General features: G+C 49.0%; 1 protein-coding gene across 10 annotated transcripts in view; it reads right to left on the reverse strand.

Annotated features, from left to right (window-relative positions):
• Nucleotides 1-23735, reverse strand: part of DNM2 (dynamin 2) — an 88373-nt gene extending 64638 nt beyond the window's left edge. For 7 of the 10 annotated variants that reach the window (XM_025457540.3, XM_025457541.3, XM_049098531.1 and 4 more), the window contains exon 1: nt 23486-23706. In XM_025457540.3, the coding sequence (XP_025313325.1) occupies nt 23486-23646 (161 nt within the window). In that variant the 5' untranslated portion in view covers nt 23647-23706. Of the gene's footprint in view, nt 1-23485 lie in introns of all 10 variants that reach the window. The other 3 variants (XM_049098532.1, XM_025457539.3, XM_025457536.3) reach the window with 3 other exon arrangements.
• Nucleotides 23736-23738: the final 3 nt, after the last annotated feature.

The raw sequence follows: 23738 nt of genomic DNA on the forward strand, positions 1-23738 counted from the left end.
AAATAGGAGAATGGGTGTCTATCTTCCCCAATCTCCTTCCCAGAGCCCCTTCCAAATGATAGGGCGAGGAACTGTCCAGTGTCACACAAGACAGGATGGCCTTACCGCCCTTTCTTAGGCCCTATCTTTCCCTCCCTCAACAGCCGATTTCTCAGCAGATCCTGCCTTCAACATGCCTGAACACATCCCACCCCACCCCGTCCCCTGCAAAGTCCCAAACCCTTAGGCTGAGTCCCCTGGGTCACAGCCATGCTCCCCAAACCTCCATGCCCCATACTTGCCCCTGCCCTGTGTGTTCTCAGCCTGGCAGCCAGCAAGAGTTTTTAAAACACAAGTCAGATCATGCTGCTCACATGCTTAAAACCCAACTGTGGCTTCCAGCAAATGCAGGACAAAACCAGTATCCTCCTCGCAGCCCATGAGGTACAACACCAATGCCCCATCACCTCCCTGCCATTCTCTGCTGGTTCCTTGGCTCCCGCCTCCAGGCCCTGATGCCATCAGTCTACTCCTGGGCTCCTCTGCCACCAGGTGCCCCTCACAGAGCCCTCCACTCTTCCTCCAGACACTGGCTGGCCGGCATGTGTCAGGAGAGGTCCCCTGAGTGCTTCCCCAGAATGAGCTCTGTCCCCTTTCCAGGCTTCCTCCCTGCATATGGGTCCCCATTCTAAACAGTCTGCTTTGTTCACTGTCCCATACCCAGCACAGTCCCTGGCACACAACAGGTGCTGGGAGCAGATGGTAAGAGAGGATGGCATCTCCAGGGTGCATACAACACAGAACTGAGCTGAGCTCTGTGCACACAAGTCTTCATTCCACCTTCACAGTGGCTCTTACCAATCCTGCTTTTCAGATGGGGAAACTGAAGCCACAAGAGAGGTTTGGTCACCTGGACCAAAGCCACCTAAGCTAACACCACACACAACAACCCCACCCTTCAACCAGGGAGGCACCAACCCAACTGGCTTCATTTCTGTCCCCATCTGCCAGCACCATCCTGGTCACAGCACCAGAAACAAAGATGGAAAGAAGCTCCTGGACTCTGAAGACAGGACAGGCAGTCATAGCTCCCTGTAAGGAGAAACTGGCCAGCAGATCATGACAGTGGGGAGAGTACAGAGGCTGCAGCTGGACAGCTCAGCCACAGCCTCACTGTGAGACCTGAACAAGGGCCTTCATTTCCCTGGACCTCAGTTTCTCCATCTATAAGAATGGGATAGTACCAGTGCCCACCCCATCAGGTTGTCAGCAAGATTAGAAGGACAAGTCACATGAGGCCCATGCCTGGCACACATAGGACACTCTTCCACAAGATTGGTTGATAAGGGTGATGGCATCAAAGGAGACCTTCATTGGCACGTCAATAAGGACCCTGGCACAGTCCTTCCTGGCAGACCTGGCAAGACAATTCTATATCTGCTCCCACTCCAACACACCAAACCCCTTCTAGGGCTCAGCCCTGGGCACAGCAGATGCACAGACCTGTCACTTTACCCCAAGCATCTGTCAGGAGGGGGAAACCAAAAGGTCATGCAGGAGAGTAAGTGGACCTGATAGGGCTGGGCTGTACTGAGGACTACCAAGCAGTCATAAAGAGAGCATGAGAAGGACGCCTGGGTGGCTTAGTGGTTGAGTGTCTGCCTTTGGCTCAGGAGATGATCCCAGGATCCGGAATCAGAGTCCCACCGTTGGGCTTCCTGAGGGGGGCCTGCTTCTCCCTCTGCCTATGTCTCTGCCCCTCTCTCTCTCTATCTCTCTCTCTCTCTCTGGAATAAATAAATAAATCTCAAAAAAAAAAAAAGAGAGAGAGAGAGAGAGCATGAGACAAGGGAAACAAGTCAACAGCAGTAGATGAGGGAGGTCAATACCCCATCCTCAATAATGGATAGAACACTGGACAAAAGATCAACAAGGAAACAGAAGATATGAATGCTACCAGAAACCAATGAGATCTAACAAACCTGCACAGAATACTCCACCCAACAACAGCAGAATACACATTCTTATCAAGGGCACATGGAACATTCTCCAGGATAGGCTGTATTTGAGGTCAGACCATAAAACAAGACTCATAAATGTCAAAGGACTGAAATCCCACAAAGTATGTTCTCTGGCCAGAGTGGAATGGAGTAAGAAATCAGTAACAAAAGGAAATTTGGGAAAATTCACAAGTATGTGGAAATTTACAACACACTCCTAAATAACCAGTGAGTCAAAGAAAAAAACATAAGGAATATAAGAAAATACTCTGAGATGAAATGAAAATGAAGCCACAACATATAGGCCAAAACTTAGAGGTTCAGTAAAAGCAATATGCCCAGAAAAATTTACAGATGTAGGCACCTATATTTAAAGGGGATGGGTAGCGCCTGGTGGCTCAGTGTGTTGGGTTTCCAACTCATGGTTTTGGCTCTGGTCGTGATCTCACAGGTTGTGAGATCGAGCCCCACACTAGGCTCCATGCTTGGTGGGGAGTTCGCTTGGGATTCTCTCTCTCCTCCCCCCCCCCCCCTTCTGTCTCTCTCTCTCAAATAAATAAATAAACCTTAAAAAAATGGTGCCTGGTCAACTCAGTCAGAAGAGCATGCAACTTTTTTTTTTGAGCATGCAACTCTTGATCTTGGAGTCATGAATTCAAGTCTCTCACACTGGGCACAGGTATGACTTTTTTTTTGAAGGATTTTATTTATTTATTCATAGAGACACACACACAGAGGCAGAGACACAGGCAGAGGGAGAAGCAGGCTCCATGCAGGGAGTCTGATGTGGGACTCAATCCTGGGACTCCAGGATCAGGCCCTGGGCTGAAGGCGGCGCTAAACTGCTGAGCCACCTAGGCTGCCCGGGCATAGGTATGACTTAAAAATAAAATCTTACAAAAAATAAAAAGTAAAAAAGACAGACTGCAGGTTGTTGTATGTCAATTACATAATAAATAAATCTTCAAACATTTTTAGAAATTTTTAAAAGAAAGATTTCAAATAAAAAATTAATCTTTCACTTAAGAACTTGAAAAAAAGAAAAACAAGCCAAATCAACCTGAAAGAAGGAAATAATAATGATTACAGAGGCAATAAATAAGACAGGAAATAGAAAAATAGAGAAAAATCAATAAAACCAAAGTTGGTTCTTTAAAAAGATTAACAAAATGGACAAATCTTAACTAAATGAAATCAAGAAAGGACTCAAATTACTAAAATCTGGAACCTACCCACCTTTCAGAAATAAAAAATGGATTATAAAGAAACACTATGCCAAAAATTAAATAATGTAAATGAGGGCAGCCTGGGTGGCTCAACGGTTTAGCACCGCCCTCAGCCCAGGGTGTGATTCTGGAGACATGGGATCGAGTCCCAAGTTGGGCTCCCTGCATGCACCCTGCTTCTCCCTTTGCCTATGTCTCCGCCTCTCTCTCTCTCTATGTCTCATAAATAAATAAAATCTTTAAAAAAAGAAACAGTGGGATACCTTGGTGGCTCAGAGGTTAAGTGTGTCTGCCTTTGGTCCAGGGCATGATCCTGGAATACCGGGATCAAGTCCAACATCAGGCTCCCTGCATGGAGCCTGCTTCTCCTTCTGCCTGTGTCTCTGCCTCTCTCTGTGTGTGTCTCATGAATGAATAAATAAAATCTTTAAAAAAAATAGGAACACCTAGGTGGCTCAGTGGTTGAGCATCTGCCTCCGGCTCAGGGCGTGATCCTGGAGTCCTGAGATCAAGTCCCACATCAGGCTCCCTATGGTGAGCCTGTTTCTCTCTCTGCCTATGTCTCTGCCTCTCTGTGTTTCTCATGAGTAAATAAATAAAATCTTTAAAAATACATAAGAAAAAGAAATCTCAATAGACCTGTAACAAGCAGAGACGGAATTTGTGCTCAAAGACTTTCCCACAAAAAAAAAAAAAAAAAAAAAATCAAAGGTCCAAATGGCTTCCCTGGTAAATTCTAACAAACACTTAAAGAAGGTTTAACACTGGTCCTTCACAAACTCTTCCAAAAAATAGAAGAGGAAGGAATACTTCCTAACTGGTCTATGAGGCCAGCATTATACTCATACCAAAGCTAGACAAAAACATCACAAGAAAATAAGACCGATATTTCTTATGAATACAGACACAAAAATATCAACAAAATATGAGTAAGCCAAATCTGGCAACATATAAAAAGGATTATGGACCACAGCCAGGTGAGATTTATTCCAGGAATACTATAATGATCCAAAAATCCAAAGATCAATCAATGCAATACACCATATTAAAAGCAAATGACAGAACAATCAATAGATGCAGAAAAAGCACTTAATAAAATCTAACACCCTTTCATGAAAAAGAAAAAAAAAAAAACAATCAACAAACTAGGAATAGAAGGGAATTATCCCAATCTGATAAAGGTCATCTGCACAAAACTTACATCATACTTAATAGTAAAACACTTAAAGCTCTTCCTCTAAAATCAGGAACCAGAGAAGGACGTCCACTCTCACTTCTATTCAACATTGTCTGGAGGTTCTAGCCAAGGTAATAAGGCAGGAAAATGAAATGAGTGCATCCAAAGGAAGAAAGAAACTATTCAAAGATGACATGATCATGTCTATAGAAACTGCTAACCAGGGATGCCTCGGTGGCTCAGCAGTTGAGCCTCTGGCTTTGGCTCAGGGCATGATCCAATCCAAGTACGAGGATCAAGTCCTGCATCGGGCTCCCTGTGAGGAGTCTGCTTCTCCCTCTGCCTATATCTCTGCCTCTCTCTCTCTCTCTCTCTCTGTCTCTTATGAATAAATAAAATCTTAAAAAAAAAAAAAGAAACTGCTAACGAATCTACCAAAAACAACAACAGCACAAAAAAACCCGTTTGAGATAATAAGTGAGTTCAGCAGGATTGCAAGATATAAGATCAATACACGAAAATCAGTTATGTTGTTATACACCAGCAATAAACAATCTGAAAATGAAATTAAGAAAATAATTCCTTTTACAATAGCACCAAAAAGAATAAAATACTTAGGAATAAATCTAACAAAAAAAAAGGTAAAAAAAAATTTATATTGAAAACTTAAAAAAAAATTTTTTTAAATAAATTAAAGACCTAAATAAATGAAAAAGACATCTTGTGTTTATAGACTGGAAAACTAAGTATTGTTAAGATAGCAATACTCTCCAAATTGATCTAAATCTTTTCAACAAATAGTACTGGGACACCTGGACAGCCACATGGAAAAGAATGAAGTTGGACTCCCACCTCATGAAATATATAAACTGACTCAAAATGAATCAGAGACCTAAACGTAAGAGCTAAAACTATAACATGTTTAAAAGAAAATAGAAGAGTATTTACAATAGCTAAGATATGAAAATAACCTAAGTGTCCATCAGTAGATGAATGGATAAAGGAATTGTGGTGTCTACACACACATACACACACACACACACACACACACTGGAATATTATTCAGCCATAAAAAAAAGAATTAAATCTTGCTAGTTTTTTTTAAGATTTTATTTATTTATTCATGAGAGACACACACACACACAGAGAGAGAGAGGCAAAGACACAGGCAGAGGGAGAAGCAGGCTCCACAAAGGGAGCCTGACACGGAACTTGATCCCGCGACCCCAGGACCACACCCCGGGCTGAAGGCAGGTACTAAACCACCGAGCCACCCAGGGATCCCCTTGCTATTTTTGACATCATGCATGAATCCAAAGGGCATTACACTAAGTCAAATGAGACAATGACAAATACTTTTTCATCCACCTTATATGTGAAATCTTAAAGAAAAAAAACACCAAATTCAGAGATACAGAAAATAGATCAGTAGTTGCCAGAAAGGGGGGGGGGGGTGGGCGGAGAGCAGGAGGTGCAAACAATAGGTATCCAATTCTGTTTGTTTGATTTGGGAACCCTTGCTTTTAAATGTACTTTCTTTTTAAGGTTTATTTATTTTAGGGGCGCCTGAGTGACTCAGTCAGTGAGGAGTCTACCTTTGGCTCAGGTCAAGAACCCAGGGTCCTGGGATCCAGCCCCAAGCTGGGTTCCCTGCTTATGCTTCTTCCTCTTCCTCAGCCCCTTCCCTCTCCCTAATCTTTTTTTGTTTTTAAAGATGTATTTATTTTATTTGAGAGAGAGAGAGAGAACATAAGTGGAGGGAGAGGTAGTGGGAGAGGGACAGAGAGAATCTTAAGCAGACTCCCTGAACACAGAGTCTGATGCAGGGCTCAATCTCAGGACCCTGGAATCATGACCTGAGCTGAAATCAAGAATAGGCCACTTGGGGCACCTAGGTGGCTCAGTGGTTGAGTGTCTGCCTTCAGCTCAGGTCGTGACCCTGGGGTCCTGGGATCGAGTCCTGCATCAGGCTCCCCACAGGGAGCCTGCTTCTCCCTCTGCCTGTGTCTCTTCCTTTCTGTGTGTCTCTCATGAATAAATAAATAAAATCTTAAAAAAAAAAAAAGAGCAAAATACCACTTCAAACCCACTAGAAGGCTAAATTCAAAATTATAACAAGCGTTGGCAAAGATGTGGAGAAACTGGAACCTTCCTACAGCACTGGTTAGCCATAAGATGGGGCAGCCACTGTGGACAACTATCTAGGACTTTCTCAAGGTTAAATGTAAGGATTATCACACGGCTTAGCAGTTGCAGTCCCACACAGAGACTCAAAAGAAATGAACACATGTGCACACAAAAATCTGTACATAAATGTTCACAGTAGCATTATTCCTGATGGCCAAATGTGGAAAGGAGCCAAATGCCTGTCGACTGAGGAACAGATAAACACAGGGTGGCATAGCTGCACTGTGTAATATTATTCAGCCAAGAAAAGGAATCGAGTTCTGATTTGTGCAGTCACAAGGATGAACCTGAGCACACTGCACAAAGTCAAAGGAGCCAAACACAAAAACCACAAAGTGTAGGATTCTGTTGATACAAAACATCCAGAGTAGGCTAATTCATAGACAGAAAGTAGACTAGTGGTTGGGAGTTGCTGGGGGTGGGAGATGACTGCTGATGAACCCAGAGTTTCTTCTGGGGGCATGAAAAGGTTCTGAAATTAGATAGTGGTGATTGCTGCACAATTCTGTGAAGATGCTAAAAACCACCTGATAGTACACTTTATTATTTATTTTTTTTTGGTAAGATTTTATTTTTAAGTCATCTCTACACCCAATTTGGGTCTCAAACTCACAACCCCAAGATCAGGAGTCCCATCCATGTTCTACCAACTGAGCCAGCCTCACACGATCACCACCCCCCCAATAGTACTTTAAAAGGATGAGTTTTGTGTGTGTCTCTCATGAATAAGTAAATCTTTAAAAATAAAACAAAAGGATGAGTCTTATGGTATGTGAATTGTAGTTTGGTAAAAATGCTATTTTAAAGTAAAGAGCAAAAAAAAAAAAAAAAATTTAAAGTAAAGAGCACCAGAACAACCCAGGTACCGAGAACAGAGCAAGCCCCTCATCTATCTTTAAGATAAAAGCCACTGTGGGGCGCCTGAGTGGCTTAGTGGGTTGAGCAGCTGACTCTCCATCTTGGTTCAGGTCCTGATCTCAGGGTCATGATGAGATCCAGCCCCGTGTCAGACTCCCCACTCAGCAGGAAGCCTGCTTCTCTCTCTCTGCGCCCCCCCCCCCACTCATATGCACTCTCTTTCTCTCTCAAATAAGTAAATCTTAAAAAAAAAAAAAGAGAGAGAGAGAGAAACCACTGCCAATCTACACAAACCCTCCCAGAAAGGCCCGGGGCCTCTGACTGCAGCCTGTCCTCGCCCTGCCCTCCTACAGCCTCACCCCTCTGCCTTGTCCCCTCCATGACCCTGATCTTAGTCCCAGTCTCCATTTCTTTGTGATGTGCCTGACGTGTGTGCCTCCCCGTCCCAGCCTAACTCGGTGGCAACCAACTGAGTGTCAGCCTGGCGGCCTTTGCTGAGTGCATACCAGTTAGCAACTGAGACACAAACTTAGTTTTTTACATGGAGGAGATGGGGTTCTAGAGCACATCATACACACCAAGTACCATACAAAGGAGCACACCCATGAGCTAGGCCCCATCAGGGACCTCACCTTCAACTGGGTGGAAATGGACAATAAACCAAATAAACAGGCAGGACAATGACAGGGAATGACCAGTGCTTCCAAGAAAAATTAAGCAGGGCAGAAGGATGGAGTAACAGGGTGGAGGCATTTTTAGCAGTGGGACCAGGCAGGGCCTACTGAGGAGGAGACAGCTGACCATACGCCTGATGGAGGTGACAGATGATCCATCAGGCTATCTTAAAGAAAGAGCTTCCAGACAGAAGAACAGCATGTGCAAAGGCCCTGAGGTGGGACCATGTTTCACATATTTGAGAAACAGTAAGAAGCCCAGAATAGCCAGAACAGAACAAGTAAGGAAGAAACAGAGGTCGTTAAGAGAGGTAAAGGGAGAGAAGTGATGGGATGGGGTGGGGGGGGGGGAGGTGAGTGGGCAAGGAGATCACGCAGGACCTTCTGGTGGTAGTGAAGACTTCAGATATCACATCAAGGAAGCTAGTAGCCATGGTGGGTTCTGAGCAGAGAGGGAATACGTTCTTAACAGGCCTCTAGCCACACTGTAGGGAGAACAGCCTAGGGTGGGCAGGTAGTGAGGGCAGAAGGTATAAGAACTAGGAGGAGGTTGGGATCCCTGGGTGGCGCAGCGGTTTGGCGCCTGCCTTTGGCCCAGGGTGCGATCCTGGAGACCTGGGATTGAATCCCATGTCGGGCTCCCGATGCATGGAGCCTGCTTCTCCCTCTGCCTGTGTCTCTGCCTCTCTCTCTGTCTCTCTGTGTGACTATCATAAAATAAATAAAAATTAAAAAAAAAAAAAAAAAGAACTAGGAGGAGGTAATACACTGATCCAGGTGAGTGGTGTTGTTACATGGAATCACAGGGACACAAAAACTAGTAGCAAAGCTCTCCATGTACTGAGATGGAGACATTTTTTTGTTAAGAAATCAACAAGCTGGGGGAGCCTGGGTAGCTCAGTCGGTTAAGCATCTGCCTTTGGCTCAGATCGTGATCCCAGCGTCCTGGGATCAAGATCTGCATTGGGCTCCCTGCTCAGCGAGTACCCCGCTTCTCCCTCTCCCTTTGCCCCTCCCCTTGGCTCATTCTCTCTCTCTCTCTCTCAAATAAATAAAATCTTTAAAAAAAAAAAGAAATCAACAAGCTGATTCTAAATTTTATAATGTAAAGGCAAAGGAACTAGACTAGGCAAAACAATTTTGAAAATGAATGACGGAGGGGCAGCCCAGGTGGCTCAGCAGTTTAGCGCTACCTTCAGCCCAGGGCCTGAGCCACCCAGGTGCCCTTCATTTAGACCATTTTTAAGTATACAGTTCAGGGGGATCCCTGGGTGGCTCAGCGGTTTAGCGCCCGCCTTTGACCCAGGGCGTGATCCTGGAGTCCCGGGATCAAGTCCCACGTCAGGCTCCCTACAAGTAGCCTGCTTCTCCCTTTGCCTGTGTCCCTGCCTCCCTCTCTCTCTCTGTGTCTCTCGTGAATAAATAAATTTTAAAAAAGAAAATGAATGACGGAGAAGACTCAGCTGGCCTGATTTCAAGGCTTACTGTAAAGTCATAAAGAAATGTGGTTTTGGTCAAAGGTCACACATACAGATCAATGTTTGTAGAAAACAGAGTCCAGAATGAACCCGTACCAACATGGCCCACTGGTCTCTGACACAGGCACCTCAATGGAGAAAAGGTCTTTTCCTTTTTAAAAAGTTTATTCATTTATTTGAGAGAGAGACAGAGACGAGAGAGAGAGAGAGAGAGAGAGAGAGAGAGAGAGCAGGGAGGAGAGCAGCAGACGGAGAGGGAGAAGCAGGCTCCCTGCTCAGTAAGGAGCCTGACAATGCAGTGCTCCATCCCAGAACCCTGGAGTCACGACCTGAGCTGAAGACAGACACTTAACTGACTGAGCCACCCAGGTGCCCCAAAAAGAAGGTCTTTTCAATAAATAGTACTGACATGGGGCACCTGGGTGGCTCAGTTGGTTAAGTGGCCGACTCTTGATCTTGGCTCAGATCTTGATCTCGGCTCAGATCTTGATCTCAGGGTGAGTTCAAACCCCATGTTGGGCTCCATGCTGGCCGTGGAGCCTACTAGATAGATAGATAGATAGATAGATAGATAGATAGATAGATAGATAGATAGATAGATCTGACACAACTGGACAATTATATGCCAAAAAAATTATAACCTCAATCTATAACTCATAAATCATACATAAATTAACCGAAGATATAACCTATATGTGAGCCACAGAGAGACAGGCACATAAATGTCTCTGTCGGTATTATTCACAAGCACCAAGAACTGAAGAAAATGCACTGTCCTTCGGCTGGTGAATGGCTCAACAGCCGGGGCGTACCATGAAACACTCCTCACTCCTCACCAGTAAAAACGACCAAACTGCTGATGCATTCGGTCTGAATAGATCTCCGGTGTGTCATGCAGAGTGAAACGCAGCAAACTCAGGAGGGCTGCGTGGGCTCATTTACATAAGACTCTGGAAAAGGCAAAACCATAGGGTGAAGAACCCATCAGCAGGTGCCAGGTGCAGGGGGTGGTGTGGGGGTGACCACAAAAGGGCACAGGGGGACTTTTGCAGGGGGACTACAAGTGCTCTGTGTGTTAAGCATGGTGGTGGTGCCACAACTCTGCTGTTTGTCAAAACAGAATTGTGGGCTAAAAATTTACAGCCCTTATATGTAAATTATACCTGGAGGGTGGGAAACAAACCAAAGGGGCCAATATGCTGTCTGTGTGCTGACACGAGAAGATCTCCAAGAAACACTGTCAAGTAACAACCTCATTGTTCCCAACAGGATGTGAAGCTGTGTATGGGGGAAGGGAAAATAAACACACAGCTGTTTGCTTCTGTTTGTACAGAGACGGGGTGGGCACACAGCAACCAGGGAGGGCAGGTGAGCTCTAAGGGCGCTGGCTGCAGGGGCAGGTGGGTAGCAAGGCCTCTCTTTCTCTCCATCCTTTCTCATTATTTGGAACTTGGTGCCGTACTGAACATAGTACCAATTTAAACAATTATAAAAGAACCTTGAGGCTTCCAAAGGATGGTATATGAAAAGGAGAAAAAGAGCGAACTACTATAGAGAAAGCTGACTGCCATCACCTTGACCATGAGGTCAAGGTCAGCATCACCCATGATAAGACTTGTTGATATCACAGAGCGAGCCCTGACAGGATATGGAGGGAAGGACTCCTGGCCTGTGTTCTTCCCCCTAAATCCAGAGCCCTAGCCTAACCATGGAAAAACCAGATAAACCCAAACTGAAGGACGTTCTATTAAATACCAAGGGCATGAAAAGCAAGCAAAGAGGGTGGTACTGTCACAGACCAGCAGACACCAAAGAGGGATGACTTACCTGCAATGTGGCATCCCAGATGGGGTCCTGGGACAGAGAAAGGACACAATGGGGAAAACTGGGGGAAATCTGCAGAAAGTCTGGCTTTCCTTAATGATAACAACCTACCGAGGTTCATTTCTTAGTTATGAGGAATGTGCGGTGGTACAGTAAGACATTAAGAGTAGGAAAGGATGGGGGCACCTGGGTCACTCAGTGGTTGAGCATCTGCCTTTGGCTCAGAGTGTGATCCCAGGGTCCTGGGATCAAGTCCCACAACAGGTTCCCCGCAAGAGAGCCTATGTCTCTACCTCTCTCTCTGTGTGTCTCTCATGAATAAATAAAAATCCTTAAAAAAAAAAAAAAAAGGTCAGGAAGGAGGGTGGAGGGTACATAGGAGCTCTCTGTACGGTCTTTGCTACTTTGCTACAAATTCAAAGCTTGTTTATTTTCGGTCTTTGCTACTTTGCTACAAATTCAAAGCTTGTTTATTTTCGGGGCATCTGGGTGGCTTAGTCTGTTAAGCGTCTGACTTCTCAGGTCATGATCTCAGGGTCCTGGAATGGAGTCTACTCGGAGTCTACTCATCCTTCTCTGCACCAACCCTCCGCATGTGCACATGCTCTCTCTCTCTCCAATAAACATTAAAAAAAAAAAAAAAAAGTTTTTTTATTTTCTGTCAATCTAAAACTGTTCCAATATAAAAAATGTATTACAGACAAAACAAAGGCAAAAACCCCTCAAAACACTGAAGAGCAGGGACTTGGCATGGGGTGGACACATTATGCCAAGACTCTGGACCATCAAACATGGGGTTATAATGGCACTAGGGGGAATGGGGAACATTCACACATCGAAATGAAAAAAAGATCTGCAAGAGCCACAAGCTAGTGGAAGTGGTTCCCGGCAAAGGGCAACAGGAACCTCTACCTTACTCTGGGCATGTCATAAAGGAATGAATTCTATTTTACAACAAAGAGACAAATAAATATTAAAATTTAAAAAGAAAAAGAACTGAAAAATCCAGCCAACGTGTCATTTTCTGCCCAGTGCCAGCTGTGTATCCCAGGTGGGACCTCCCCAACTCAGAGAGCCGCCTGCCCTGAACTCCACAGTGACCTAGGCCAGGCAGTACCACCAAGAGATGTTAGCAGGGCAGATGCCACAGAAGCTGGACTTCCGTCAGAACAGCTTCCACCCAGATGAGGGGAAATCAGTGTTGCAAGACAAGACGCGCCAACCCAAACCACAGGAAGGCTCCCTCAAGCTGAATGGGTGGCTCCTAGTCTCTGGTCACAATCCCCCAAACTTGATTTATAGCTCCCTGGCACTCCATCATCCCACCAGGTAGAGAAGAACAATGTCTGAAGGCATGATCCTCAAACCACTGCCTCCCTGGCTACAGGGCCAGCTGGGGGCCTCCTAGACCAGGTCCTCCAGAAGGACCCTTTCCATCTGCATAGAACACAGAGGCCCAACAGCCTGAGACAGACAGGGCTGTGTCCAGACCCACCAAAGGGGCTTCCTGCAGGGCTGGGCTGGTCGTGCCAGGGTGTATCACCCAGCAGCCGGGTGTCACCCCAGCTGGGACTGTTCCTGCCGGCTCTGCTCGCCAGCCAGTCTGCCAGTCCCTAAAGACTCTTATCACTGGGAAAATGTATCATGCAGCAGAGTTTCCAGGACGTCGCCTCCTACATCTGGGCATGGCAGTGTCACCAGGACAGCTCTGGTGGCCGCTTGTCCACACCCCATGGGTCTGCAGTCCGAGCAGGTTCAAGTTTAGCCAAAGGAAGTCTCCCATTACAGAGTACTGGTTTTCCACACTGTGGCTCATGGCTAGAATCCCCCAGGAGTTTTAAGTTGGTCTAGGGAGGCAGGCTGGTATTTTATGACCTCTCCCCATGGCTCCCTGTGGCAGGATGACACCCAGTAGCTTCTTTTCCATGGTTCTGCTCTGGTCTAAATGGGCATTTGGGCATCCTGCCTTCAAACTCGAAGCCTTGTGGTGACTGTGCTCAAGCACCTGTGCAAAGCGGTTCCCGCTCCTGCCAGGGCTGCCTAGCACCCAGGTATAAAGCAAAACTTGAGGGGGCAGCTCACTGGTAGCTTTGTGGAGCCTTGGTTGCCCCAGCCCAGGGTGGGGACCCCTCTCACAGCTGGGGAAATTAGCCCAGACAAACATCGAAGCCTGGCCGGCCTGGGATCTTAGCACGACATGTCACAGCCTTCCCCATAAAGAAGTTGCGCGTGGAAAAAAAAAAAAAAAGTTGCGCGTGCTTCTGTCCGCGCCCCCCCACCCATCCCCGTCCCAGAGGACCCCATGCCCCACCTCACCACCACGAGCCTCCAATGGGGAGGGGTATCCCAGCATTGTCCTCCCACCCTCTTCCTCAACAAGCATCTGTGCAGTTAAATCAGTCCAGTTCTGGTTTCAAGGTACATTCAACAAATACGTATGCTCCTACTATGTACCTGGTCAGCAATGAACACAGACAAAAATCCTGCTGTTCTGGTGGCGGTGGTGGGGCGGCAGACAGAGAAGCAAATAATGAAAATAATGTCAGGTGCTAATAAGAGCTCTGAAGACAAACACATCAGGGCAGGGGGTCTGAGGAGATGCAAATGAGGAAAGAGAAAGGCCTCAGGTGAGAGTGAACCTGCGGGGTTCTGGGAGCAGGCTGTGAGGCTGCAGGAATGGAGGGAGAACGTGAGAGGAGGTGAGGGCAGGAGGTAAGGGGGCACGTGGCGGGGTGGGGGCACAGAAGTTGGGCTTTTACCCCAAGTGAGGTGGGAGCCAGGGATGGTTGTGCACAGAGAAAGGGTGTGGCTGGACTCAGGGGTCCACAGGCACCCAGTGGGAGTGGTGCATAAGGCCAGGAGCCTAGGAACCCAGATGGAGGCAACTGCTCTGGTTCAGGCGGCAGAAGAGGTTTAGAGCAGGGTGAAGCATGGTGAAGACAGGCTGACATGTGGGGGCATCGGGGAGGACTCTCTGAGCAGCTCCAAACCAACCCCAGGGAAGCAGCTACGTGCTGGCATCTCAGCCAGCATGCCTGAGACAGGGAAGACCACGCACACAGTGCTGGCCATCATCCATATTCTGCACCAGGCCCCATGTCCACCTGCAAATCCTGGGACTAGATAACTAGAAAGAGCCTCAACACCCATCACGAGGAGGCTGGTAAATAAATGAAGATGCCTTTGCACCGTGAGTACTACACAGCCATGAAAAAGCAAAGAGGGGATGAAGGAGGGCACTTGTCGTGAGGGGTACCAGGTGTTGTATGGAAGGGCTGGATCGGTATATTGTGAAATGCATATAATACTGTATGTTCACTAACTGGCATTAAAATAAAAACAAGCCGAAAGAAAGTGAGAAGAGAAGAGAAGAGAAGAGAAGAGAAGAGAAGAGAAGAGAAGAGAAGAGAAGAGAAGAGAAGAGAAGAAGAGATGCCTGGGTGGCTCAGCGGTTGAGCGTCTGCCTTCGGCTCTGGAACTCCGGGATGGAGTCCAACATTGGGCTCCTGCATGGAGCCTGCCTCTCCTCCCTCTGCCTGTGTCTCTGCCTCTCTCTGTGCCTCTCATAAATGAGTGAATGAATGAATGAATGAAAGAAAGAAAGAAAGAAAGAAAGAAAGAAAGAAAGAAAGAAAAAAAGAAAAAAAAGAAAAGAAAGAAAAGAAAAAAGAAAAGAAAGAAAAGAAAAGAAAAGAAAAGAAAAGAAAAGAAAAGAAAAGAAAAGAAAAGAAAAGAAAAAAAAAGAGAACCTATGAACAAGGCTAGAGCCACGAGCTGGCCCACAGTCAGGCAGGATGGGCACAAAGGTACAAATTCAGGGGCCACCCGTCTGCTGCAGGCCAGCTCCCTGCCCCCCATCCTCCTCACCTCAAGAGGAAGACCTACGCCTCCTCCAGGAAGCATTCCCTGACCACCATTCCCATTCCAAGGCTCCCTACCAGAACCTCTGTCTTCCACATGCCTCCACCCCTTCTCACTGAGCCTCCCGAGAGAAGAACCTCTTGGGGCTCACTCATGGCAACATCCCCATTCAAACCCAGCCTCTGCTGCTTGCCATGGTGGCAGCATTCTCCTCCAGAGACAAATACTGGTTGAGTGAACAAGTGGGCAAGCACGGGGACTTGGAGGCCCCCCAGCCCTGCCCCTCAACTCCCTTGTCTGTAAAATGGGGCCAATCCAAAACAACATACAGACACCACGAGTGCATCAAGAACGTGGAAAGTCTGTTTGGTGAAGACCAGAGCCACCCTCCCCCCAAAGGAGGCCAATCAAGGAAGTGAAGTGTGGTGCTAGGCACTTCAATGGGCACTCTAAGGACCCAAGGAGGGTTTGGATTACTCCTTGACACCTGGCCTTGTTCCAGAAATCTGAGGCCATTCTGAGGTACAAACAGTGCAGGGAGAGTGAAAACCAGATCCTATGAAGCAGGGCCAAGAGTTGAGGATGCTACTCCAGGTCCAGGCCAGCAGGCCCAGGGGAGGCCTCCCATGAAGGTCAAGGCTTTGGGTTCAAGTCCAACCACCCGAGCCCCACATCCTGGGGCAAGCCTCTCTGATCAGTCTCCTCACCAATAGACAGGGATCGAGCACTGGCCTTGAAGCAAGGAAGGCGCCTTGTGCCAAGGCCTCAGCGTGGATCCCAGCTCATGGAGGGTGCTGCCATTTCTCATCGGGGCAGTGAAGGCAGCTCTCTCCCACTGGCCCCTCCCTCCACTCCTTACCCCACTGGGGCCATCAGGAAGTTCCAAGCAGCAGTTACAAACATTCCAACACGGAGAGACCTCCGGGATGTGTTCAGTGGTTGGAAAGCAAATTGCCACGCTACATAAATGGGGTGGTCCCAGTTCTAGAAAGCGGATATGCCAAGAAAGAACCAACTGCAGGCCATGCTGTGTATTTTCTGTAGGTACCGGTGAGTACGTAGGTACAAAAACACAAAAGAGGGATCCCTGGGTGGCGCAGCGGTTTGGCGCCTGCCTTTGGCCCAGGGCACGATCCTGGAGACCCTGGATCGAATCCCACGTTGGGCTCCTGGTGCATGGAGCCTGCTTCTCCCTCTGCCTATGTCTCTGCCTCTCTCTCTCTCTCTGTGTGACTATAATAAATAAATTTAAAAAATTAAAAAAAAAAAAAAAAAAAAAGAGGGCTTGGGTAGGATCCACCCCCACCTCCCGTCCCAGGAGGACAGGACCAGGCTGAAGCACGTTCTTCCTCATCGGTCATGGTTTCCCTTTTCACGAGAACTCAGTCTTCAGCGTCCTACTTGAGTAATTAAAATTAAGGGAGAGGAAGCCTCCCATGGGCACTGTCTTGCCTCTCACGTGCCTGCTGGCTCTGGCCTCTGGCTCAGTTTTCTCTCCGAGCGTGCAGTAGGGACCTGGCAGGCTGGGGCCCTCCGCTCCTGCCCAGGACACTGCCCCGGGGCCTTCGGGGGCACCCCTGGGCCCCTAGGCAGGGGGTTCCTGTCCAGTCTCTCTCTCCCTCCCCCTCACCATTTTCACAGCATTTCATGTTCAGAAATTGTTAACAGGGACACTTGGGTGGCTCAGCAGTTGAGCATCTACCTTCCACTTGGGTCGTGACCCTGCGGTCCTGGGATCAAGTCCCACATCGGGCTCCCTGCAGGGAGCCTGCTTCTCCCTCTGCCTCTCTCTCTCTCTCTCTCTCTCTCTCTGTCACGTGAATAAATAAAATCTTAAAAAAAAAAAAAGGAAGAAAGAAAGTTGTTCATATAACCATGCACCTAATCTCTGTCCATCTTGGTCCCTGCTGGGTTCCCAGCAGCCAGCAGAAGAGCTGCTGCTTCAGGCACGTTGGCCAGACACACGGCTAATGGGCTCAAAGGATGCCGAGAGCCAGAAGTTGCTCTACCCATCACCTCAGCCCCCTCCTCCGAACCCCAGTGCCATAGCATCCATTAATCACTCCACACTCCCATCCCTGACGTTCCCGAGCACCTGGCTCTGGAGGTGACAGGCCCAGTTCACGGACTGGCTCCTGCACGCCTCCCTGTGTGACTTCAAGTCACTTTCCCTCTCTGGCCTCAGTTTCTCTACCTGTGAAACAAGGATGCTCAGAGCAGCAGCCCTGGGCTGCTGGGACCACACAAATTGCAGACACAAGTGCCCAGGGCATGGCACAGGGTGATGCACCACACACATCACCTCCTACTGTGTCATAATCATCCAGCAGCAGGTGAAACCAAGAGTCACTCGGCTCCCTGATCACACTGAAGGCGACTCCGAGAGGGAAGATCCCCAGGACCAAGCATGGGCTACTAACAAGAACCCAAAATGCACCCAGAAGCAGAGTCTTTTCTCTCTCGTGCCATCTTGCTTCAGACGCAAAGCAATTTCTGTCTTTTATTCGGATGGGAGCTAATGCCCTATAAATATCTCATTATTGGCTTGCATTTTCCCAAAGCTTTCACACAATAAGGGCTTAATTACAGCATGTGGTTAGCAACCCCAGTAAATTAAGGGTTAGCTGATGTTCCCATTTTTTCCTGCAATTAAGGGCCTTGTAATTTTGGCATTTCCACTCAAATCGGGCAAAGGCTTGGCAGATGTGGCTCTGACCCAAATGCAAACACCTGGAGAGATGAATGGTTCCCTTCTGTTGGCACTACCTCTGCAAACCCTAAATCTAGACCTGCCCACAAGGTCATCCTCTGCCCTCACCCAGAAACGACCAGCTTACCACCAGGGGATTTCAATTCGTGTACCTAGCGAGGGCCATTATCCCTGGACAGATAACTCTGAAAAAGCACTCGGTGGCCCAGAGCTGAGCTCTGGAGCAATCTGTCTTCCTGGCCATAAACATAATCCGAACAAGCAAAACCAAACCAATAATCATCTGGGGAGACAACCCCTATATGGCGTTCAGGAAGTATATACCTTCCCAGGCTTTTTACTATAAAAATACAACTGCTTTGAATGAGATGAGACCACACTTCCACTGGGCCTGGAAATTAACAGGTCTTACACAGCTTTCTGGGTCATTAAATCCTCTTCTAGGTCCCTCTGAGTAGCTATTTCATAGCTGGTTGTTGGACACACTGTTTATCTAGCCAATTCACTGCTGTTGGGCATTTCTCCCAATCTCCCACCACCATACACTAAGTGAGCATAAATAACTCTCACAGCCACATATTTGTTCACAGCCACGTATTTGTTCACAGCCACCATTTCCACTGAGAAACGCACCAGTGACAGGCTCCCGCTAGCATTTCAGGATCTGGCTCACTGGCTGGCTGGTCCTGGATATAGCCCCCAGGCTAAAGCCAGAAGGAGGCCCACCTGCACTGAGAGCCACTCAATTCACTTTTGCCCTAAAATAAGGTGGTTTTTATATTAACAAAGAAATTATGAATTCCTTTTCTTTGTGGAAAAAAGAAATTAACCAACGGTTGAGTCCTCACCCAGGGCTTTTGCATAACGCAGTGCTCTCATGTTTCACAAGGATTAGCTCATTTGATCCTCGGCCTGCTCCCAGGGGAGAGGGAACATCACGATCCCCATTCTCCAGATGCGTGAAGTGAGGCCCAGAAGGGTGAGGTCATTCTGCCGACGTGTGACAGGGACAACGACACTCCCACAGGCGCCTGTGGACTCTCCCCATTCAGGCTGGCCCGGGTACTACCAACCACACAGGCAAAGTAACTTTAGTTTTGCACCCAAAGGTAAAACAATGGAAACAGCTGTCATTTGCAAGCAGCTTTAACACCTAAGATCCCTGAAGGCACAAACCAGCCCAAGTGGCAGACCATGTGCCTACCCCTCAGTCTGGCAGGGACACGAGCTGCCAATAGTCATCTGACAAGATCTGTCCAGCACCCACCATGTGCCAGGCAGCAGCCTGGTGTGGCCATGTCTCCTGGAGGGACACATCACCAAAGAGCCAATGGAAATGGAGCTGGAGACGGGAGAGACCCATGGGCAGCTGGGCTCCTCTGTGAGTTGGCAAGTACTGTTCCCTGAGAAAATTGAAGTAAAGCTGAAAATCGCAGGCAAAAGTCCTCAGCTTGCCCAGAACCAGGTCCGGAAGACTTGGAATAGCGCCACTGCAGCCTTCCCTCTGCTCAGAGCCCTCCCACCCCACCCTAGCCCAGCACCTGCTAACCTCAACTCTCCTGCTATACTGGCCTGCAGGCACATGCCCACCTCAGGGCCTTTGCACTTGCTCTTCCCACAGCCTGAAATGCTCTCCCCTCCCCCCACACCTCAACAAATCTTCACTGGTGGCTCCTCCCTTACCTCCTTAAGCCTCTGCTCAAATGTCACTTTCCCAAGGAGTGCCCTCAACTGTCTCCCTATTTAAGACCCTAACTTCCCCTTGCCCTGCTCTTCTTTTCCTAAGTTATCATTTTTCCAACCTGTTTCTTCCTTATCTACCAGCCCTTGCTGGAAGGCTGCCTCCCCCCAGGGCAGGGGTTTTGGTATCTTACTTAGGGCTGTGTCCACAACAGCCCCATAATAGGGCCAGGCACAGAGTACACGTGCTCAGAAGACATTCTGCAATGAACAAATGAAAACTACAGAGCGTTTTAAGCACTTTGCTAGACACTCTCCCAGACATGTAGTCCTCACTCCATCATCAACAGCAGGCATCAGGTGACTTTATCTGCCCTAAGAGCTGAAACACACACGTCCTACCACCTCAAAGGGGCCCGAGTAGATCCAGTTAACAGCCCCATTCCCTAGTTGGGGCTACTGAGGCTCAGAGGAGGAATGTCTCACAGGATCAAGCCCAGCCCTATGGGATTCTGGGCTGGAAGCCTAAACTTCAGCTTCCTCCTCTGCTTCTCCTAATGAAAAATTTCCCCAGCTCCTCCCTCCATTTGGCTGCTGAGGCTAAAAGACCAGAGTCACTGGAGAGCCACATCTTTCCCCCTCCTCCTTAGAGCCACATGCTGGTACCGAGTGGACAAGCCAAGGGTTTTAAATTCAGGTTTCCAGGGCCAAGAGTCTCCAAGCAAATGTAAACTGAGGCTGGGAGAGTACTAGGGAGTAGTGAGGAGTGTGGCAGCTCACGTGGCCACTCCTCGTCTGACCTGGAAGCCAGTGGCTGCTGCTTCTGAGATCCAAAGACTTGGTGCCAACCAAGACTTGGGCCCAGGGAGGCCAGAATATGATTATAACGACAATTATAAATTGTCGGAGGGGATTAAAAAAAATGGCCATGGGGATAGAGTCAATGCACTCGACGCCCATTAACTCAAGCAGTCCCCCTGGGGAGGGTCTAGCTATTACCCCATTTTATAGAAAAGGAACCTGAGTCCACCTAGCCAAAGTCACACAACCAAACATGCTGGAGCCAGACCGAAGGCCTGGAGCCCACGTATTACAGCACTAAATTCTAGAAAGACCTGTGAGTGTCTGCTAAGCACTGCCAAAATCTGAATTTTGATGTGAAACTTAACTACTGGCAGTTAATTAAAAACAAAAGATTTTATAAATGCTGTGCAGGTGAAACAAAAGACCAGCAAGCAGGCCTCGGCACCCCAGGGCTGCCAATCTGCCACCACTGGTATAGGCTGAGCTAACTGGGCCATCCTCACTTGGACCACATTCTTAGAAAACCAACAAGAAAGAGGCAATGAAGCAGAGCAGCCCGTGCTGAGCCCCAGGCACAGGCCCTCGACATGCGCTCTCATTTGTCCCTTGAAACTAGCCAAGATGTCCACTGTAAAGGTCCAGAGTGCAAAGAAGCAAACAGGTCCTCATTCAAAATGAGGCCCGCCTGCCACCCCCTACGGCAGGGCTTGGTAGCTAAGAGACCTTACCCACACTCCAGAAATAAAAAGAAGATAGCTCTGTTTGAGCAACCCATACCCGAGAAGCCTTTTTTTACAAGTCTGGTTCTCAGGCCCTGAACTAATGCTCTTAACGACCAAGGTCACATTGCAGGCTTTCTGGGAGGAGGTTGCCACAGGAGCCAGCTCAGTAGATGACTGCGTGGGTGGGTGGGTAAGAGAGAAAGGCGAGCGCCAGACAGACTGAGGACAGGGGAAAGAAACCCCAGCCCCCCACCACCTAGAGCCCTGAATTCCTCACCGAATGGCCTTGAGCAAGAGTGCTCAGTTGAGCCTCGGTTTTCTGCTCTGTAAAATGGGGTCAAAGCAGAGTCCGCCTCATAAGACTTAAATACAGTCCAGCATGTAACTCAAAAGCACTTTCATCCTGATTAGTTTTTGCTGCTGACATGAGAACAGCATGGTGAATAACAGCCCGTCCATGTCAACCTACTGTGTGCCACACACTGTGTTAAGTAAGCACTTCCAACATATCAGGTCCCTGCACCATGGCAACAGTCTTGTCGCCATGATGAAGGGGAAACTGAAGTTTAGAGAGGCCAAACTACCTGTGCAAGGTCACAAGGCAAATGAAATGGACAGAACTTTGCTGTGTGCCCACTGAAAGCCTGGGCAGGCAAGAAGATAACCATGCAAACGGGACCCACAGCCCAGCCCAAGGCTCAGGCCAGGCGCAGCTGACCCCAAGTCCACACCTTTCCGCCACACTGGACAACAGGCAAGGCGCCAGAGACAAAGCAGCAAAGGAGGAAATTCATGCCGCTGAGAGCAAAACTTCAGGCCTCTGGGAAGGCAAGGCGGGGCTGGGCACCCAGCTGGGTTCCACTAAGTGCTAGCCTGGTGCTCTTGGGCCAAGGATGAGTCTTTTCTGAGCTTCCCTGCTTGTATGTAAGGTGGGGTTAACAGAACCTCCACCTCACTCTGTGGGGTTTAAGATGCTGACAAAAGAACTCAGCCTGGGGCCTGCCAGATGAACATTACCCCTCAACACCGATAACAGCCACAGTAATAATAACGATGACTGTGATGTTATCACTTGGCAGCCACAGGCACAAATGGAGTCTGTCCCAGAATGGAGAAGTGACAGCCCATCTGGGAGGCAGAAGGGCAGACTGGGGGGAAGGGAGAGGAAAGAACCAAACACCCCTGGAAGCCACACATTTTCATTCATCAGCTTCCTGAATCCTGGAAACCACCCAATGAGTGGAGTTTGCCCACCGGACAGATGGGCAAACTGAGGCTTCTCAGAGCTACCCAAAAGCCTGATCAGGCTCCAACAGACAGCCGCCAATTTGCAGGTTTTCGCTTGGGAGCTGGCCCCTGTGTTCTGGGGCCCCAGAACACTCTAAGGGTCAGGAAAGAATCCAGCAGAAAGTTCCTCCCAGGATCCTATTTCCAACTGATACAGAAATTCAAGTTTCATCCCTCAGCTCCCTTGTCCACTGCATGCTCCCCCTACCCACTACTGCAGGGGTAGGGCCAGACAGCCAGGGACTGCCAGCGCACTGAAGGGCAGGCTGTGACAAGGCTCGACACCTCTACAGACAGAAGAAAGGATCAATTTGGGCCAGAAGTCAGTATTTGCAAGGGACCAAGCTTTAGAGTCAGCCTAAGAGAACCAGACAACAGAGACCCTAGGGTCCAGCCAGCCAGCCAGACTGCAGAAGCCAGCCAGCGTAACCCAACAGAGGTACGGCTAAGTGTGAAAGTCTGCGAGGCGGCCAGACAGCACAGGTCGCCCTAGACAGCTAGCCAGGCGGCGGGGGGCTGCCCGGAGGGACTGGACAGATGGACAGCCAAATGGTGGCGGCAAGGAGTTCCATCCAGGACAGAGCGACGGCCAACCAGACGGCAGGGGCTGCTCCAGAGAAGTGAACAACAGCCAGCCAGACCACAGGGGTCGAACCAATAGGTATCTGGCTGGCAGGGTTCGGACAGACAGGGAAGAGGGACTTGACCCTGACCCCCCGATGGTAGAGCTCGGCCGTGGAAAGCTGGGCACAGAGGAGTCGGCGACGGTCCACCGCACTTCCTGGCCCACGCCCCCCGGCCGGTGAGACGCCCCGAGGGCCCGAGCCGGCTCCCCAGCCCGGCAGGAAGCCCTCCGCCCGGGGCGTCCCACAGAGCCCGCCTCCCCGTCCCCGTCTCCGTCCCCGTCGCGGGCACGCAAGCGCCGCAGTTACGCCGGCTGCGCAGGGCGCGCCATTCCCGGTCCGCCCTCCGCGCCCTAGGCCGCCGCCCGCCCGCCGTCGCCGCCGCGCTCGCTCACCGGCCTACGAAGTTCTCGAGCACCGAGCTCTTGCCGGCGCTCTGGCCGCCCACCACGGCGATCTGCGGCAGGTCCAGGTGGCAGCTCTGGCCGATGGAGCTGAAAGCGTCCTGCAGCTTGTTGACCAGCGGGATCAGCTCTTCCATCCCGCGGTTGCCCATGGCGCCGGCGGCCCCGGCCCGAGCGCCCCGCGCTCCCCGCCTGCCCCCGGCCCTTAACGACGCGGCCCCGCGGCGTCCGCGGCCGTTGCTCC

This window comes from Canis lupus, chromosome 20, assembly GCF_003254725.2.
Source record: "Canis lupus dingo isolate Sandy chromosome 20, ASM325472v2, whole genome shotgun sequence".
Classification (NCBI taxonomy): domain Eukaryota; kingdom Metazoa; phylum Chordata; class Mammalia; order Carnivora; family Canidae; genus Canis; species Canis lupus.